This window comes from Haliaeetus leucocephalus, unplaced genomic scaffold (genome assembly GCF_000737465.1).
Source record: "Haliaeetus leucocephalus isolate CR32 unplaced genomic scaffold, Haliaeetus_leucocephalus-4.0 Scaffold2, whole genome shotgun sequence".
Lineage (NCBI taxonomy): Eukaryota > Metazoa > Chordata > Aves > Accipitriformes > Accipitridae > Haliaeetus > Haliaeetus leucocephalus.
The window spans coordinates 957,396-978,147 of NW_010972438.1; the positions used below are offsets into that span (position 1 = coordinate 957,396).

The 20,752-nt window shown below is 41.2% G+C and overlaps 1 protein-coding gene across 1 annotated transcript in view; it reads left to right on the forward strand.

Annotated features, from left to right (window-relative positions):
- The window catches only part of RAD18 (RAD18 E3 ubiquitin protein ligase), a 63,142-nt gene extending 47,060 nt beyond the window's left edge, over window positions 1-16,082 (forward strand). The window contains exons 11-12 of the mRNA XM_010570311.1: window positions 1,237-1,299; window positions 15,567-16,082. Coding sequence (XP_010568613.1) covers window positions 1,237-1,299; window positions 15,567-15,669 — 166 coding nt within the window. The 3' untranslated portion in view covers window positions 15,670-16,082. The remainder of the gene's footprint in view (window positions 1-1,236; window positions 1,300-15,566) is intronic.
- Window positions 16,083-20,752: the final 4,670 nt, after the last annotated feature.

Sequence of the window (20,752 nt, forward strand, 5' to 3'; positions counted from 1 at the left end):
TGCAACAGCTTGAAAGCTTGCTGAGCATTGACAGGAGTTGCGTGATTCCATTGTTAGCCACGTTAGTAGCTTATTGCCACAAAATCCATGATGTAGGATGGTTCTTATTTATTTATCTTGAGTTACCATCTTAAATCCTTTACACTGAAGCTTCTCAGCTGTCCAGCAGTGCTACTGAGTTTGACCTGTTGTGTTCTGTATTGTAAGTATATAAATACTGACTTAGAAAAGAAATATTTTCCTTGTCATGTTAGAATGTAAAATTATGTTTGAAGATTAAAACCTGAATAGTCTTTTCAAGCAGGTTTTTTTTAAAAAAAAGTTGCGATGTATCTAGCTTGATTCAATTCTCATTCACCTCAATTTGCAGTATCCAGGGCACTGAGATGCTTTTTTTAACTTTGTCTAAGAAAAGCATGCATTAAAGTTTTTTAAATTGATTATTTTAATTAAGAAATAAATAGCTTTATGAAACATGTCTTTCAATGGTCAGTTGTATTCTTTTCAGAATATGTGATCAAACCACAGAACAAAAACATTTTACTTCAGGGGCAGATAGCAGCTGAAGATTGTTATGACCCTCTGTAGCATGCTTTTGTCTCTTGTAGATTGTGCCTTTTCCTCGGAAGGTAGGTTTGACAAGGAAAACTTGCTTTAAGCAGCTCAAAATGAGCTACCTCTGTTCGTGCGATGAGTTACTGTGGTGGCTGGCAAAGGGCGTTTCACTTGGCTTTTATCTGGATCTGCTGACAGTCTTGGCAGTTTGGATTTTTGTCACTAACAATTTTGGTGTCAAGGTTTTTTCTTTGATGTTGATAATTTCTTTTGTTATGGTCAAAATCTAAGCTTACACCTAAGCCTTGAATTTTGAGGTTGAAAACACCTTTACTCTTTGAAATATTGTACTTTACCTACCGAAGTATCTTTCAAATCCTCTCCAGATAAATTGTCTGGTGCCTGTGAGTATAAAGATATTGTCATTACCAACAAGCAGAACAGAGAGAATTGTGTTGTACATTAAATAATGAAAGTGAGACCCAGTAATACCTCTGAAAATTGTGTGATGCAGACACAGAACTTTCTGGACTGTGCTGTTGGTTGAAATTATTTCTTGTTGCCAGTGCTGTGTGGAGGGGTATGTCTCATCTATGGATTCTACAGCCTTTGCTAAGTAGAGCCCTACTTTGCTGTAGGTGTTGCTAAAATAATTTACATCTGTTTTATTTTCCCCTTCAGCTCCAGTTCAGACATTTTGAGAGATCTGCAAGGGCCTGAGACATGTTCAGAATCCTCTGACAAGTAAGTAGAATATATGAGTGGTAAAGTCCTTGTTTCCAGTTGGTGGAATCCTATGCGTTTTCTGCAGGAGAAGCAAATGCTTCTGAAAAGTTAGGTTCTTGGAGAATCTCCACAGTTGTGCGAGACAAAATTTGGTCAGTGTTTTTGGATCATTGGAAAATAATACCTGGGCACTCCAAGGGTCCACAGATGACCAACTGAAAGTCATTGTTCAAAGGTATATTTGAGTATGAATATATATTTTAAAAAAAAGAAAAAGAAAAAAAATAATGACGGAACTCATTTTTATGGAAAATTAAGAGAATCTGATCTTCTGTTGTATTTAAAGTTACATTGTTGTCAGTCTCACCTACATCTCTGTCAAGTTGAACATGCTGGAATTGCAGCATCTGTTTTGATTTACTTCTGTTTGCAGAGAGAAGAGCACTTCCTTGTTTTTAAAATCTTAACATCTTATTTCTTAAAACCAAAAATTCCCTTCTCATATATAGTGGTAATATTTAAAATTTGGGTCTGGCTGCACGAGATGTTGTACAAGGAAATACTAAGAAACCATCCAAGGATTCTTGAAGTAACCAAATGAAATACATGAAGATGGAGAGTATGTGGGTGCTGAAGGTGTGTAGTTATAGTGAAATTTGGAACAGTGTAGTGTTAGACCAAATGAAAAGCTCTGTAGTTATACAAAGAAACAGGAATGAAGACTAGTGGAGTCTGCAAAAGTAGTAGTTTACCCTTGCAGCTGAAACTGGCTTGATCTGGGATCTGTCTTCAAATACCACATCCACTTTGGTAGTTGATCTTAGGGGCATGATGAGAACCATACTGCATTTAATTCTCATAGTCTGCTTTTTAAAGAGTATTTATGACAGTTTTCTCTATTATCCATTACATACACATGTGGTCAAGATTGTGACAGCTCTTAAAATTCATGATTAATGGCAGAAGTAACATTTGAAACTCTCTTAAAACGTGTTCAGATAACCTAATGGATTCTAAGGAGCTTTAATGGAAACACTGATAAGGCCTTGATTACAGTGGTGTCAGAGGTCAATGGCAGAGTGCACCACTGGAAAAACAGAAAGTAATCATAAAGCATTTCTCGTAGAGGGAGGCATTGCTTTGGGAAGGTGAGCGGTGTTTACGGGAAGGACACTTGCAAGCACACTTTGTAGTACCTGCAAGTGACTCCTTGAGACGGGCAGTAAAGTAAACAATACTTGGTTGTACGTATTGCACATGCTAGTTCCTGTTCCCCTGGTGATGATCTGGTGCTGCTGCCATGTATCAAAGAGTAAGCAGCTACAGCTATCTTTCACAGATATTTTTAGATCTGCTACAAGATTTATGCATGACCCTTGAATTTATGCAAGATTTATCATGAGACCAGGGATCATCTAACGTCCTTGGTAACCACCTCATTGCGTAATTATCAATTACCTGTGAAGTATTCTATCTCAGCTGGCTATTTCTCAGTGAGTTGGATTGCTAGGAGTTGGGCTCCTGAATAAAAGCCAATCCATAAGGATTTGTGGCTCTGAATTGTGATCAAAATGGGAAAGGTGGAACTGTGGCTACCAGAGCTGGAGGGCTTGTGAGCAAGGGGAACCAGCAGCTTGCAGCTCCCTGCATTGTCTTGGCTAGATGCTTGAGGCATGAAAATGCACAGCAAGAAATGGAGAAAACAGGTGTCTATCCCTTTGAGTGCATCTTTTTCTGTTTGGAGAGGAGTGAAAGACATGAGTGGAGAAGCCAAGACAACTGAGAGCTGCTCCTGCCAGCTGCATGTATGTGCATCTCTCTCCTTGGCAGTGTGCATGTGATGAAGCTGCTGCTGCTGCCACCACAGCTGCTTCTGCCTTATGTGGTGGGAAACCAGAGTAGGGAGGGATGGTAGCTGGACAGCAGTGAGGAGATGAGGATGGGGACATAAGAAGTTAGAAGACGTTTCTTGATTTCCTTTTGGTTGCAGTTGGGAACTTACTGAATTTATGGAGCTTGGTAATGCCCATTGTCATCGGTTGCTTCAAATGCTTCTGAGCTCATTATCTCTTGCAGTCTACTAACACTTTGAGGCTACATCTAGATTACAGGACAGGTGCTTTTTGCCATGTTTCCTGTGGCCCTGGTTCTTTGCTTACCGTGTCTGTGCTAACTCCTGCTGAGGAGGATCGTGCTGCAGCCCCTTGCTAGCCTGGTCAGAGCTGGTCATAGCTGGATGTACTCCAGGAGTAAGCAGCGTGGTTCCTTCCATGGGGCTGGCAGACATTTGTGTGGCAGGGAATGGATGGCATTGCTGTTCTTGGCTATCCAATAGAATATTTTTCATTTTTTTTTAATAAATGTTTTAGCTTCATTTTACTTCTGTACCTGCCCTGAGTTATGATATTAAATGTGTATATTTTTCTAAAATTATAATTCAATCTGTGCTGTTTGCCTGCTTGACTATTTGTTTGAATGGGAAAAATCCACCTGGTCAGGTCTCAAGGCTTTTTGTTAAAATCAGTTTGGATCAAAAAAATGGAAGAAACAGGACTGTGGAAAGTTTGAGCTGTAAATTTTAGGGACCCGAGCAAAGAAACTAGAACTGCAGCTGTGATGAAATTCAGATCACTCGTCTAAGAAGGCTATTGAGAAACACAGATTTTTGTTAGATGATTTGGGACAAAATACATCAGTATTGTAGAATTAATACATCTGCTTCATTTTTGGAGGAGTTTAGATTTAGGAAGAGCAATAGCCAACTCAAACTGTAATGGAAATTACAGGTGCTTCCTTTGTCAGGACTGGGGTGTTTATCCGAGAGGGCTGGAAACCCTGGCTGTAGAGAAGGCTTCCAGCAGAAGGTCTGTTGAAGGACTTGATTCCTGCTTGTGCTTGCAGGTGGAGGTCAAAGACACATTTTTCTGGTTATGTGGAAGAATGGCATGTGGTGTACACTGCCAGAAGCAGTTTTGTTGGCTAGCCTTAGGAGAAGGAACTTGGCTTGGAAAACTTGTCCTTCCTGCAGTGATCCGCTGCATGGAGAGGCAGTTCATGAGGCTGGCGGCAGAGCACTGTGTGAATGTCTGTGTTCCCGTGGCTGACTTAGCAAGCATCCTGCTTTATCCATGACAGACCGGGACTTCATAGCAACCTAAAAATGTCTGGTTGAAACTGCTGCCAGTTTTTTGAACTGTACCTGTTAAAATTACTTCACCTGATGAGAGCGAAGATGTGAGGGTGTCCAATGCTGGTTGGTGTCATGAGCTGGTGTGCTTTTGCTTTTAAGGCCAGTGACCTTTACCAGGATGCAGTCATTGGCATGAAAATGTACCCAATCAGTTCAGCTTCTGAGTATGTGGAGTGACTGCTCTGGCGCGGCGGTGGAGCATGGGGCTGGAAGTTGTGGATGTTGTGGGGCTCTGCTGGTTCGTGCGAGGGCTCAGCAGCAGATCAAGAGATAACAGCCAGGGAGTGAATTGTTCTGCAACAGCACCAGCATGAAGAACGGTAACAAGAGGTATATATTTTTAAAACAAACTTGCACATAATGGTAGAACTGTAACTAATTACCATGGGGAACCGTGTACTTCCTCAGTGTTTTTATAAGAATTCATTGCAGCCTCTTTTGTTGAGGGGAAAGCTTAGGTTTTGATGATTCTGTGCTTCCTGTAGGAGGATATATGACATACTTCTGATGAGATTTTAGTTGTCTATGTAATGCCTGGAGTATATGGCTTCTATTACATCTAGCTTTAATTTTGTAGGTAGTAGCTAGTCTACTGTACATGTTAAAAACATCCAGTTTAGAAGTATTTTTGAGAAATTTTGTAAAAGTGAATGGCAAGGCTAACAGTCTTTACCTTTCCAGTCATATTTTTCATATCTTTGGAGACTGCCAGCTCCAAACTTGCAGATGGTGGACTATAGTTTCTTTGTCAGCAGGTAGTGACTTGCAGTTAATTTTGGTGATGGTACAACCAAATCTTTCTTTTTTTGTGCTCCCTGAGCTCCATTCTGGAGATGCCAGTTGGCAGAATTATTTTCTGCAGTACAGGAGACAATATGCTATGGCTTAAGGGTTTGGCATCTGTGGCTTGTTGCATGAGTTGGAAAAACACATTACCTAGTGGAAGAAGAAATGAGAATGCCAATAATGAAAACAGTACTAGAGTTCATTAATGGAGTGTTTCTACCTGGCAGTAATGGATGTTAACATCAGTTACGATATGTATCCATAGCAAAATAATTTGTTTCTTTGATAATTTCCTTCACCCAGGAAACTTCTCAGTCATTTGGTGGATTTGTTTTAGTTGACTGGTAATAAAGTTTGGCCAGTTGATAAGTGCAGAAGGTTGTTAAGTAAAGCAGATCTGCAGCTTTAATGAAAGTTACTCTTTCTATTCATTGCAGAACTGTATCCTGCAGGAGGCTGAGTGGCACGGTAGGTCAAGTGAGGGCTTTGGCAAACTTATCACGGGAAGGCACAGGCCAGCATACCAAAGAAGAGACAGATGGTATATTTCAGAACCAGCCCAGATTTTATAAAAGTTGAGTTATACCAGAAAGATATCATCTCTCTTACTTTATTTTTATAAGAGTTCATAATCAGATATTTGCAAAACAAGAGAACCAAGTAATGTAGAAGCTCCAGGTTTTGGCTTTGTGTCTTAATACACTTTTGAATGTAAGGTAATTACCATTCTGCTGTGAAAGTATGTAGGCATCAAAGCTAGAAATGGGCAGAACATAAAACAATAAAGCTAGCCTTAAACTAAATGAGATTTCTCTTTATTCTGTGTCCTAAGTAATTTGTTATTCAAGGGTAGTCATATTTTGCAAATTCTCGAAAACAAACAAACAAAAAAACAAAAACGGGGGGAGGTATAACTGCTGATGGATGCTCTTTGTAAAGTGACACATTATGAAATTGGTAGTTTGAATGTTGTTTATCTTTGCCCTATGTTGCATTATAGTTTAGCCTTCCAGATACTTAAACTATTGGCTTTGAGTTATATTGCTTTCTTGCCTCTGGACTAAATTAAATGTTTGCCAGTGGGTGAGTATTATCAGAAGTAAGGTTTTTCCATGTAGAATAAAAACCTGTAGCTAATGGCCAACTTGAACTCTTGTACTAGATATGCCTTTTCTTTAGCTGTTTGAAGTTTCTTGCTGAAGCTTGAAAGATGTAGTGATGGTGTCTGTGTAGCTTAGGCTCAAGTGCACATTTTGTGCTGATGAGAATACTTTTAAATAGTCCATATTCAGACTTTTACATCTTTTAGTATGTGAAAATCCCAAATTACATTATTTGATATTAGGGCATGAGGACTGAACATTTCTAAGCATTACTGTATGCTGCCCTACAGAATCTCACTTTTGAGGTAAGTACGTACCCATTCTGTTGGTGACAGGTCTAGTTATGAAACTCACTGAGGCGCTCTGCAGAGCAAGACCAGGGGAAAGGGTCTTCATTTAGATACAGGTGTGATCATTGAGAATACATTTCTTTATACTTTCTTGGTATTTAGATGCAAATCCTTATTACTGCTCTTAGTTTCACATACTAAAGGACAAGCCAATATTGTTCTAGAGTATGATCCTTAAAAGCAGGATCATTTTGTTAGCTGAAATATTTTTCTTTAAGTAAAGGTATCATTTTTGTCAAATGTGATTTTTCAGTCCTTCTAAAAAATATCTTCCATTTTATGCTTGTCCATAGTTTGAATGTGGGGTTTCTTGTGTCTCTGGAAAGGCTAAACGTCACGCTAAAGCTTCAGTGGAAGAAATGTGAACAAGCTGCTCTTTGCTCAGCAGTGGCTCAATAATTTTACTTTACTTCATTCAGGGAGTGCATTCCTGGGAGTGGGAAAGATCACTACTTTGTAATCCCCTTTCTCACTCCCCAGCAGGAGCAGTGAGCTGGTGTCTTCTGTGGCATGTCCAGACAATGCATGGATGCCAAGCACATGGTAGGGCACTTGCAGTAGGAAAACTCAGTTCAATATTCCTGTCTGTAACGCAGGATGGTTTCTGCAGTGCTGTGTTGGGGCAACGCAAGCAGGACTGGATCCTTCCACTGCCCATTTTGTGACCATTTTCTTTTTAGTGTTTCCCAGTGTTCTTAGCAGGAGAGTTACAGGTTTCGTACAATTTCAGACTGAAGGTCTCTGAAAGAGAATTAGACCATGTAAAACAAACTTTAAACTCATGCTCACCCTTTATTTTCCCTGATCGGATGAAAAAAATGGTAAAATTGAGAAGGGATGGCTGAGTCTCAATTGAAATCTATAGCTTTTGTTTCTGAAAGCAGCGTTCTTATCTGTTCAGGTGTTAAGCTGAAGTTGGTCTGCCCATAACAGCTTCTCTAGGTGCAGTTATGTCTTAGCAGGCAGCAAGAGCCTTGTGTGAACAGATGAAGTCCTGAACCAAGATATTGTGCCATTTTCAGTGGGAATGGTGATTTGTTTTCATTTACATGACAGATCTAATAAAGAAGCACTAAACATTCATATTCTGCATTTAGAATAAATAGTCTTTTTTTTAAGCTTTTAATGAAAATTGAGACATTACGTAAATTCCCTAGAGTCTTTTTTTCATTTCTGCTAATTGTCTTGTTGTGACACAAAGAGATTAGAAAATAGTGCTCAAAAATACACCCAAGTATTTGTATATGACATCCTTGCTATTTATTTGTAAAAGTGCACAAATGGAGCAGTGTAGGGATATTTTAGTGGCAGTTCGGAGTGTATTTTTAGCAAAACTTCATTCCTTTCCTGAAACTTACTTAAGCACAATTTCAATGTTCTCTGAACTTTCAAAAGCATTTTTTCTTGCTTTTCTCATCTGTTAAGTAATAAATCCAATTGCCATGGAGTAATATAATTGGGCCAAGGACCTAAGTTTGTATTGCTCTGTATCTGATGAAATTGAGGCAGCATTTCAGGCTCTTGGTAACCTCTTGGTGAGCACTTATTGAAAGTCTCATGGTTCTCTGATGCGGACATCAAATAGGTCATGGATAATGCTAACTTGACTGCAGGTTTGGGTCAGTTCCTTGGGCAGTATCAGATCTGAATGCCTAAAAATTAATGTGGGGTTTGATGAAAGGCTTTTATAGTGACTTTGCCATTCAGTCATAGCTCAGTTTCACTCCTAAATACAGTTGCAGCTTTTCTGTAGAGCTTTTAATGAAATTCTAAAAATGATACCTGGTAGATGTATTTCCTATACGACTTTGTTGTGTGGAGAAAATAAAATTAAAAAAAGAGGACAGTCCGTCATTAATTGTGCACCCTTACAATTCAAGATCTGTGCCTACCTCAAAGCGTACCTTGGTGTTGTGAGAAACAAGTTCACTTCATCCCTAAGGTAAGGAAGGTAGGGTGTTAGAAATGTCATTGTAACATATCTGTACCTGACTTGACCCAAGATTGGGATAGTGACTGTGTAGTATGTAGTCAGGATCTTCTTGTCCCTGGACAAGCAAACCTCAGTATTACAAAATGCATCATAAGATATGGGAAGGGATCTGACTTACCAAAGTACTAACATTTGCACATTTTTGTAGAAGGTCAAGTACATTTGCTTTGTGTTTTTAATATTGGTGGCACTATGCCATGTAACCAGTGGAGCAAAGTCTAGGAGTACAAAAATGTTCTTACCCTAATTAAAATGAACGTAAACCAAAGCTGAATCTATTTTAAAACCCCTGAAGTGATCAGTCTTGTGCTCCCAGAAGCTTCCTGACTTGCAGGGCACCTTGCCGTGGTGGCTCCTTGCCGTGCAGCTCTGCAGCTGGTGCCTTCCCCTCACACACGAGCGTCCCGGTCGGGTTTGGGTGCTTGCTGTGCTGTACCAGTCTCTGCAGCAGGTACCGGGCAGCACTGAGTATCTTCTGCTTGTAGATGCTCAGACCTTCTGAAATGCCTAACAGTGCTGTGCAGAGTTTGGAAGACTTCTGAATACTGCCTTAATTCTTAAAAAGAAAGCTCTCGGATATGGAAAGCATATCAAAGATGGGAACGCGTTAATTTTTGTCCTAGTTCAGCGTGTCTTTTCAGCCATGCACTGGGGAGACACTTTTTCCACCTGGTTTTAAAATATTCCACTGTAAGACAGTTTGGAGTAAAATGCTCCTTTGCTCTTCTGTAGTTAGTTATTAAAATAGTTGACTTCCTTTTTCTTTGGGCAAAGAACATACCTAACTCAATCAAAATCACCTCTAACTCTTAACTTTCTGGAGACTATTTAAGTAGCAGTCCCACATTAGCAAGATAGTGTATATTAACCAGGTTCATTCTAGGAGGACACCTGATCTGTGACAGTTGATTCACTGCTTTCAGAAGAATGCATTTACTTCAGCTCTGTCTGGCCCCACAAAGCCAAGTCCTTCAGCCATTTCAACCAAGTCCTTTTTTCTATGGTCTCTGTCTCTCGTTCCCTGAGTTGAATAGATATACCCAATCATTACCTATTTTTCCCCATGAACCACACTTATTTATTAGTCTATGCTGTTGGTGACTTAATTTTTATTGGCAGACAAGTGGTTTTAAATACAAGCTTAGAAACAGAGTAAGGTTTTAAGCCTTTGAATATAAATTAAGTTCCTGATCCTGAGCAAGCATCTTTATGCAGGTAAGTGTTAAATGGTGAGGCATAAAAATTTGAATCACATGTGACCTGCTCCTGGAAACAGCTATATATCTGAAGTGCTCTGACTTCAGTGTGTTGCTGGCATAGAGGATTATACAAATGCCTAAGACTTTGCAGGTTCATGGCTTGATGAGCATGTAGGATTACACTGACATGGACCCTGCATTCAGAAGGGTCCTTATTAAATAAAATCTCCAGGCAATGATTGCTTGTTTAACCCATTTTTGTGTCTGCAGATGACAGTATCAGTCTGCTTAATGATGTTTTGGGAAGAAATGCAAATCTCTGAATCATATTTTTGTGACTGTAATTACATATTATGTAATCAAAAGAGGGGGGTTTTTTTGTTTGGTTGGGTTTTTTTAGTGAATTTGTTTTTTTCTCTTGCACCCTTTACACTTCAGGAGAGTGAGTCAAGTCACAGGGTTCAAAAAATAGCTGCTCCCTAGGAAGGGACCTCTGCTCCAGATGGAGCAGTGGAGGAGGCTGCCTGCCAAAGAAGGGTGCTGTGGCAACAAGATGAGTACATGTCTGCAGTGTGCAACAATTGTTCTCCACTTCTAGAGAAAGCTAGAGAAAACTAGCTGGAGACTCATTTTAGAAGGCAAGGAATTAATTTGCTCTGTCATTTTGGGGTCTATATTATGCTTTCTAGAGTAGTTGGGATTGGCAATACTACTTGTTTTTTCCCCAGACTTTCAGGATATGTGTGTTCTTGTCTGAAGGTGTTAGCTGACATCTGGCGTGCTTAAGTTCAGGTCAAGACAAACCCACAGAGGTGCCAGATGAATAAGAAAATATTTTTCTGTCTCAAGATTTGCAGGTGCAGTCATTTGTATTCCTCGTAACTATAGTAAAAACAATGTCAGATGGAGTTTGGGAACACAAATGGGCTTTGCTAAATTACTAGGCTTCCAGTCATTTATCTGGTCTCTTCATAAATCCTGTCCATGCGATGGTGGGAAAGGGGCTGCTGGGTCTGTATTTAATGGGTTGATGTAGATGTCTGGTGGCCAGGATTCCACAGTTTCCTAGTGATAATTTGCTTAACTGTTGTCATCTTTAAAAGGGTGCTTTCTTTGCTGAAAAGTGAGTGACATGTATAAGCTTGGTAGGGAGAGAAGTGGAAATTTTACGCTTTGGAAGACTATTACCACTTCTCCTCGGTCGTATCTTTTCCAGAGGAAACAAAACCAGTTTCTGTAACCTTCCCTTATAAGTCGTGTTCCCTATGCCTCTAATCCCTTTAGTTGTTTTTCTTTACTAGCCTCCTTTGGAGGAAAAGGGAAAAACAATGTTCCATATACACACTGTTCTGGTGTTCCAGCTGAGGCCTTGCTATAGCTGACCCTCCTGGGGGGCATTCTATGAAAAACAAATGTTTTGATCTGGTTTGTGCCCCTCTGTGTCCTGTCACCCCTGCCCAGCTGCTCTATTTCCCCTTTTCAACCTTTTGAATATCTTGCATCCTCCACAAGTTCCCCATAGTACAGTGGAACCTCATGAACCAGCATGTTTTTGGACATTATTACCCTTTTCTCTGGTGAAATGTCACACTGCTTCAGTGGAGTGATTCTTGTGCAGGTGTGTGTTTTCTCAGATATGTTACTGGTTGTTTTTTATGCAAATTCTATATTGGCATTTGAGGCACAAGCTGGTTTTAGACTCCTCTGAAGTCACCAGTGCTGGTACTGGGTACAGATTCTGTCCCTTTGGCCAACCTAAAATGTTACTTACCAGGAATTAGTTATTTGTTTATTACTGAAAGGCTCGATAAGTAAGAAAACTGTAATGAAATACATAACAACAGTGACACTGAGGTGTCCAGATGGTATCTAGCTAGAGTGGTGTGTTGTCTGGATATTCGAGCGAGTCGTGGAGGTGGTGCAGCTGTGTTGCTGTTTGTACCTTGCAGCCTTCTTGGGCTCCACTATTACACAAGCATCTTATTTAAGCACTCTCTAAACTTACATAAGCAGCTATAAATCATGTGAGTGGTTCCCAGTTAAGACAAAGGGCATAGTATTTGCAGGGTGGGTCTTTAGATTGATTCTAATCAGTTATTTCTTGGAATAGGGTTCTGTGACCTATGTCTTCTCTGGCTTAGTGGTAAGTTACAAAGCTTTAGATTAGTGGAAGTTGTAATTAACTTCCCCATTTTTTCAGCTTCTTTTATAAAAACTTTTTATTTGCATGGAAAATAATTTATTAATTCCTCATTTAATTCAATGTTAATTTTTTTCTAATGTTTGCATCCTGTCTTAAATTCAGCAAAACAAAGGTAGAAAATGGGATGTTTCATTATAGAACAAAATCTGGGTATAATAAAAGGTATAAGGTCATCTATAAAGTGAATGAAATACTTATAAATAGAGGCAGGATTGTAAAAGTATTTATGGAAGTAAAAATAAAAATCAGTTGTCCTCAAGCACTTTAAACTCAAATAAGTATTATTTTGTCAGTGGGATATTTGGTATGAGATGAAGACTGCTACAGAGTTTACTTTGCCATTGTAAGCTACAAGGACATTTGGAAATACTTTGAGATAATATTCTCTGGATTTAAATAGGTAATCAAGTTTAGGTTTTTATTTACTGGAGGGAGAATACTGATCTAAGACAGAGAACAGTGCTGTGCCAAAGCAAACATAAAACAGTACAGACGAATGCAACTTTGATTTTCATTCTGCAGCTTCAGAACATGCCATACAAACCCATCGGGGTTTAAGATACTTGGCTTCAAGTACCTGGGCGGTCTTCCACCTCTGCTGCACGCACCAGCACCATCATTGCCTGGCCTGCCTGTGAGTGCTTGCTGTGGTCCAGCTCCTTCCTCATAACACGTGGCAATGAAGAGATCATTATATTACCGACTCCTTATCATGACATAGCTATTGGAGTTCTGCAGACCATCATTTAGTATGCTTTTCTGTGGCATAAACGAGTCCTTGTAAAGGTGGTATCGCACAGTGCCATGGAAAGTAGCACAGCAGGGTTAGAGTCCTCTGGAGTGCTCACAGCATCCCTGTGAAGAAAATGCAAAACAAGACTGAGAGGCTTGAAGTGTAATAGCAAACAGCAAATTAGCATTCTTTCTCTATATTAATTATATAATCATATTTGAAATAATTTACCAAATCCCAGGAATTACTTCTTACCAGTTTTCTGTCAACCGATAGACAGGATATTTCAAGCTAGACCTCAACAATTCATTAGTAAGCAAGCAAAGCAATTCTTCCGAAACTGTGCCAGCGTGCCAATTGTACCTGACAAGAAGATCTCAAATAAATAAGTAAAAATTTATAAGAAACGCCCCTTCCTTCACAGCCTTGTCTGTGTATATGTTTCTGTTCTTCGTAGCCAAATAATGTCTCTGGGCAAGTGCAGCAATTAATTTTAGGGAAAAAACATTAAGCATTTAATGTATTATTAGCTTTACTTAATGCAGTTAGTTTTGGAGAAAAACCCTTACATTGTTTTGTCAGACTGGTCTCACCATTGGGAAGTGCTTTGCAGACCATCAGGAGTTAATTTTGTTCAGATTCGTTCGCTAGCTGGGACTGTTGGGAGCAGTACCTCTGGCAGTGTGGGGCCAGGGAGGTAGTCTCGTTTGTGGGAAACTCCGTGTCAAGGCCATGGCTGTTCGGTACCAGTGGGTGCAGCTGAAAGGCTCCAGCTGGCTTGGAGAACTGTGAGGCTGCTGTGTGCCCCTGAGCTAGCAAAGTGCCCTAGGATGGGAAAAGCAAAGGTGATGAATGGGCGATAATGCTGCATCGGACAAGTTGTCCATCCGGCTCGAGATCCTTCATTCATCAGTGGCCAAATGCAATGTGCTCTGGAGAAGGGTTAGTGTATCACTTCCATGTCTTATCCTGTCCCTAAAGAGTGTGCTTCTCCACTGTCATTCATCAGAGGCTTATAATGACCTAACCACCAAGGTTAATTATCCTTTGCTCTGTCATACAGCTGCAGGGAGCTGGATGGAGATAGGCAAATTTTCCTTGACCTAGAATGGAAGATACGGCCCATGTACAAGAGCTGGGTATGATGGATACAAAGAGCAACAGCTCCCCTGGGTTTGGTTGAAAACAGCTGCTTTAGAGCTTAATTTAAAGGACAAAAATAATTTGTATCATGTTTTAAGAACATCTGTGTATCCATTTATGAATCCTTTCATCAGTTAGCCTGTGCGTTTTAGTTCAGCGTGGGACTGCCTTTGGCAATGCATTACTGTGCTCAGAGATTTCACAAAACTCAGCCTTAGCATTTGCATTGAATTTAAATAATGCAAAATTGTGAACTGCAGCAGAGAAAAAGGTGAAATATAGAAAGAGGTTTTGTTAGTATCTAATTTCGCTGACTTTGAAAACCTTAGCTGCTACTAGGTTAAAATGAGTGATCCTCTCCACTGAATGAATGCAGGGAATGGAAGTCGGGGAGTGGAGGGTACAGCTGGGAGGGAAAGGCGTGCACCTTCAGTCGTCGTGCATTATAGAAACTTGTAAGGTTTGTAGCATTGAGGACTGGGGGAGGGTTGGATAGCGGGGTGCATATGCATCGTCTCTTCCTTCTGTGCTCTGCAGCTATGTGCGTTTAATCACAATGCTTTCTCCAGAGGTACAGGCTAAATCTGATTGTGTTGGGATTTGCACTGACCTTCTTGGACATGGTTAATGGTCTCAGATGCAGGAGTTCTGTTTCCATCGTGGTGCTGAACTGAGCTCTGAAATACGAGTTGTTCCTGTTAATCTCTTTTAGTGTATATCTTGTGGCAGCCAACAGAGACATGGACTTTGGCATTTGAGTGTTTTCTGCTGTTATTTTCAGTTGTGAATTCCCAGTTTAAGCCAAGTGAATAGTCCCTGCAGGATGGATTCATCCTAGCAAATGATAAAAAAAAAAAGTGCATTTATAAGGAATGTTTAATTAGTAACAGCTATTGATGGATGAGCAATATCTTTCATGTCAACACTATGTGGAATTTTAAGCTCTGAGGTTGAATGATGGAAATTAGCTGTCTAATTTAAATATGGCTAGTTTAACTTTTTTTTTTTTCTTTAAAATTAACTCCATGACTAAAAAGAAAACACTTCTTTGAGTTTCCAGTGGAAAATTCTTTGCCCATAAACGAGAAGAGCCTCTGGCAAAGAGAGCCTGTTTAAAGATGGGAGTCCCATGCGCTTTCCTTCTTGGGTAACTGTGACCAAAACCACTTGTCCTTTTCCTCAGTGGCTGTGCTGCTGGGGATGGCTCTGTTTCGAATCAACCTTTTCTGATATAATGTAATCGTGGTTTCATCAGCGCCAAGGGCTCTTCTCATTTATGGACTAAGAATTTGAAAGGTTGCTGCTGCTCCTTCCTGTTCCAAACTGGTCCCTGGTGACGGGAGGAGAGGCAGCGTGACTCCCCTGTCTCTGTGGGCTCAGGGTGAATGGGATGGTTTGTGGGTGCTGTTGTCATCTTCAAACAAGAAGACAGAGTAGTATTTCTCTTCACCATCACCAGTAACACATACACGTGTGCGTGCCTGCCTACTGCTTACAGCGCTTTAATACAGCCTTCAGTATTTGCCATGTTTAGAGCATCTTCAAACCCGTATTTTCCCTTTTTTTTTTTTTTTTTTTTCCCCAGAAGCAGTTTTCTGGGTCCGAGAGCTAACAAAAGAAAGTCATCTCGGCCCCGAATGCCAGAAAGCAATCAACTGCTTCCCAAGAGAAAGCGGAAGAAGAGCTAGCGCTACAGTGATGTGAAGCTTAAAACCATGCAGAAGGCTTAACGCTAAGAAATGCTTCTTAGTTTTTTCCAGTTTTCAGTGTATCTGGGTACTTACTAAAATGCTGAACTTTCACATAACTGTCATTCAAACTGCCTTAGAATAACCAGATTGGTGTGCTGATGCTTTTTGTTAACAGCACTGTGGGCCATCTAACTCTGAGATGGGGTATAAAGTGCTGGAGTCCTGCCATTGCCTCAAGCTGACTCATGCCACACAGCAGCCTCACCGATGATGGACGTGGGTCTGCGTGTTGCCGCAGTTCCTGCTTGCACCTCACAGAAGCTTGTTCTGCCCTCTTGGAAGCAATCGTGGGGCAGCATTTTGCTTGGGGTCGGGCAGATGCTGATGCTCCGGTTACCTGGCTCAGCTGGCGGGGAGGCGTGGGGGGAGCTGAGGGATGGGGCAGACTTCTGTTCTGCAAAAATGTGCTTTGCCTTTGCCTTTTTTTTTTTTTTTTTGAATATGTCCATGTAAACTTACTCATTAGTATATGTCATTATTTTGATTTAAAGTCAGTAAATTTGAAAGAAGTTGGAAGGTTGTTGAACAGTAGGTATTCTAGCTTTAAAAGAAATATTAGAATTAAAAAGCCTTATCTTTCTTAAAAGGTGATGGAGCTTTGTAATAAAGAAATGCAATAAAATTAAAGTAAGCCTGAGCAGCAGGGTAAGTTTTTAAAAACACAGCTTGTAAGCAAAATACATACCATGCAAAATACTCAAAGATGTTCTTACTGAGCCCTGAAGCTTTGGTCATAGCCTTTCATAAGGAACTCTGCAAAGAAAGCACAAAACCTTTTTAAGGTTGAGGATTGTGTGTCTTTTGACTGTAGACTATAGCTGTAATTGGGACTGGACATTTTGCTTTCAAAAATATTCCTCCTTAGACCACGGTAGCAGGCAGTATTTTTGTTTAGAACAGGCTAAATCTGCGGTGAATATAAACTGTAGTAAATCCATTGAGGTAAGTAGATGCAGAGGAAAAACAGGAAGTTGATTTTGTTTGTTTGTTTTTTACTAAAAGCAAACTTTTTGAAGGAGAATAATTATTGACTTCTGGTTTTAGGTCTGCCTTTTAATGATAGCAATTAATACAAGGCAGATGGAAATTTTGTGCAGCTAGCCTTTGTGCATTTTGTTCATAATGGTCAATGTGTCTGAAATTCGCATAGATCAGTTTACATCATCTGCTGAGCATCCCTTGGAGGTTTTTATTGTTATGTTTTAATTATATTTGAGTTAGCAGCACTTCATTTTCTTTAATATGGTAATGATATCAAAAAAACTCTGTCAATACTATTAGAACGTAAAACATGTGATCTAGCTAGAAAGAGGAATGTGACTATACCTCTAATAAAACTTGAGGAGGTGCCCTTTCTGTTTGGCTCAGTCTACCCCGGCTGTGACTCTGGGCAGCGTCACAAACCAGCCTGCCCTGGGCGGCAGCAAGTGTCTGAAATTGTAGAATTGCTGTCTTGGGTTTAACGCACAATTACACATTTAAGCAGGGGGCTGTAAGGCTGGGAGCCCTTGGCATGCTGAGTCACTGCACCATGGCCAACTCGCTAAAGGTCAGCCTGGAAATTGTAGTCCAGGTGCTGTGTACTGCGTGAGGTCCTTAACTCTGCTGGATCGGCAGGAAAATTAGGATCCTGCAATACTTAACTACCTGGCAGCTTTTCTTTTTAATATAGTGAATGGGCTATAAACGTGTTTTATCAATAGCAGATACTTCTTGTGTAGCTTTGGAACCAGGTGCCACTTGCAGAGTTAAATTTGTAGTTAATGGCAATAACTACTGATGTGAGATGAAAATGTATTTCAATACCCAAAAAGGAGAGTCTAATTTATTAAGTACAGGCTAGAAAGTACTTAGAAAAAAATCAATATAGAAGGTGAATAAAAACATATGAAATGTGAAGTACACATTCTGTATTAGTGCTGAAAAGGCTTGTGCAGGCCGTTGTGAGCGTTGTCCTGGATGGCTGGAGGCTGGCAAGAGATTTTGTAACCCTCCAGAGCAGAGCAAGGTGGGAAACTGCTGTTGGAGCTGCAGAGGTCCCAGACAGCAGTGGCACGGTCCTGACTGTCCCCTGACACTTGAAGAACGCAAGACAAAGTGTTGCCCTTGAAGCTATACTCCTTAATGTAGAAAAAGTCCTAAGCTTTGGACATGACTGTTTTCCTTCCATTCATTCAATCAAATTGTTATTTCTCCAAGCAGAAAGCTAGAGCGTGGTCCCTCTTTGGTGTGCATTTCGAAGGGTTCCCCTCCTGTCAGCCTGGGCACATGTGAGGAGACCTTAACCTTCCTAACAGTGGTTTAATCTTTTGCAAATGTTTTTAATTTAAACCCTTCTGTTGTCATTTGCAGTGAACTGCAGAGTGACCTGCTATCTTGGATCTGTGGTGGGCTTTCCCCAAAGAGCTGTTTTCAGTTAAAATGAAACCCAAAATGTTTATTTCTTATGTGCATCTACTTTGTTCTCTGCAAATACCAGCCAAGTTGCCAAGGGATTCAGGGCTCCACAGGCATGGGCAGGATTTTGGAAAGGGTTTAGCACTGGCTTTGCTGTTCTTTGGGAGCAGCATGGGAACAGAGGTGTTTCAGAGTATATAGTGCTCTGCCTTCTGAAGGAGCTGCAGCAGAATCTCTGGTGATACTGGAAATGTGATGAGTTTGGGTGGGAGCGGGCTGAGAGGGTTGGAGCAGATCCCGACCCCTGTGCTCCTGCACAGTGAGGGATGCCCAGCTGGGATTCCCAACCTGCCTTCGAGAGCTGTGTGGTGTAGTAAGTTAAATGAAACTAATCCATCCAATCTCCTGCTTGCAATAAGCAGAATGTAATAAAGATTTCACTTTCTTTAACCGTTTTATTTGTCAAAACTTGTTATTCAAGGAGGACACTGTAAGGCAATATTTCTTCCCCTAAGAAAACTTAACTTTCTAGTATAGGCAGCTTTAATCAATTATTTTAATGATCAGATAAAGTACAATATCTTATATAAATTCCAGGATATTAACTCTGATGAGTGAAAGACTCCATTGTGAGATGATCTTGTAAGTCTGATTTTATTTTTACTTTCTTCTCTCTGCGACTTCTGTTATTTTAGGTGTGTGTTAGGATCATAAAGGAGTGAGAACCATTTCAGGGCTTCTGTTGACCCATCCACCACACAAGCAGACCATTTTTTTGCCTTGGGTTAATGCATCCTGGTTTGCATTCACAGCTGACATCTGCTAGGTAGTGTGACACATCTCAGTCTCCCTTTGCAGTTCATAAAGCACCTTCTGGTAAGGAGGATCTGGGTGGCAATGCGGCTGATATGCCAGCATGCGAACACTCAAAATGAGACTAGAACGTGCTGCCAACTTTTCCTTTGGAAATGGGACTGCTGTGGTTTTGGGAGAGTTTGGATCAGCCTTTAAACCAACTGCGGAGCCGTTTTGGAGCCGTTGCTTCACGTGCACGATGGCCGTGGGGGTGTGTCGTGGTTTAACCCCATCCAGCAACTAAGCACCACGGAGCCGCTCACTCACTCCCCCCCACACCCAGTGGGATGGGGGAGAAAATCCGGGAAAAAGAGAAGCAAAACCCACAGGCTGAGAAAAGAACGGTTTAATAGAACAGAAAAGAAGAAACTAAGAATGATAATGATAACACTAATAAAATGACAACAGTAGTAATAAAAGGATTGAAATGTACAAATGATGCGCAGTGCAGTTGCTCACCACCCGCCAACCAACACCCAGCTAGTCCCCGAGCGGCGATTCCCTCCCCCACTTCCCAGTTCCTATGCTGGATGGGACGTCCCGTGGTATGGAATACACCGTTGGCCACTTTGGGTCAGCTGCCCTGGCTGTGTCCTGTGCCAACTTCTTGTGCCCCTCCAGCTTTCTCACTGGCTGGGCATGAGAAGCTGAAAAATCCTTGACTTTAGTCTAAACACTACTGAGCAACAACTGAAAACATCAGTGTTATCAACATTCTTCCATACTGAACTCAAAACACAGCACTGTACCAGCTACTAGGAAGACAGTTAACTCTATCCCAGCTGAAACCAGGACAGGGTGGCTGCTGCCCGATGCCGCCGGTCCCGGCCGCTGTAGCTGTGTCGGCGGTTGTAGAGCCGCAACGTACCGCAGTGCTGGCTGTTGGCAGTGGCGTGTCCAGGATCGTGATGGGTAATGGCGTACTGAGGTGCAATAATGTGATCATTGTGTGGGTTTAGTGGGGTCCCAAACACTCCCTTGTTAGTTTACTTGCTGTTCTGTTTGCAAAAAGCCATCACTAATTTCAGTCTGTGGTTTAGTAAATTAGAGCCTGTGTTTGCACTGTGTATTTGGACTGATGGAGAACCAAATTCGGCCATATTGTATTTTCTGAAAGGTGATCTTTCTATGCATCTATTAGAAAATGCTTGGGTTTTCACCGGGATATTTTGTGCCTGCTAGACAGCTCAGAAGAAGGAAACCTTGCAACCCAGCCTCCTTCCAAACCAGGTCAAAAGGTGTGTTTAAAGAAAAGGGAAAAAAAAAAAAAAGCCTGAAGTATTTCTCAGTTTGACCTTTTTAATAACACCCTGAAGCTTTCAGAGCCTAAATGCCAGCCGCGATACCAGACAGTATAGGCAGAAACACCCTTAAATATACCCCCCACTCCGGCACACACCCCAGCACCGCTTCCAGCTGTCTGCTGCCTTTGGCTGCCAGCAGACACCGTCAGCACCGAGGGATGGGGATGCGAGGGCGGCTGTGTTTGCTGCCGTGTCTTGCCTGTGCACATCACTCTGCCAGCCATCGCGCCGTGCCTTGTGGTGAGCACGGAGAGCAGCCCTGCTCGCTCTCTCGTGGAAACGCCGAATCCCCTCAGGCTCTGCGGAAACCTCCCCCCTGATGCCAGTGGCTTCTCTGAAACTGAGAGCATCATTTATCATTCTCAGCCTCTGGCACGGCAGCTATGACGCTGAGTGATGTCTCAACTACATACCCACAGATGCTGAATAAGCCTCTTGTTTGGAAAGTATTTGCAGTTCTGCAC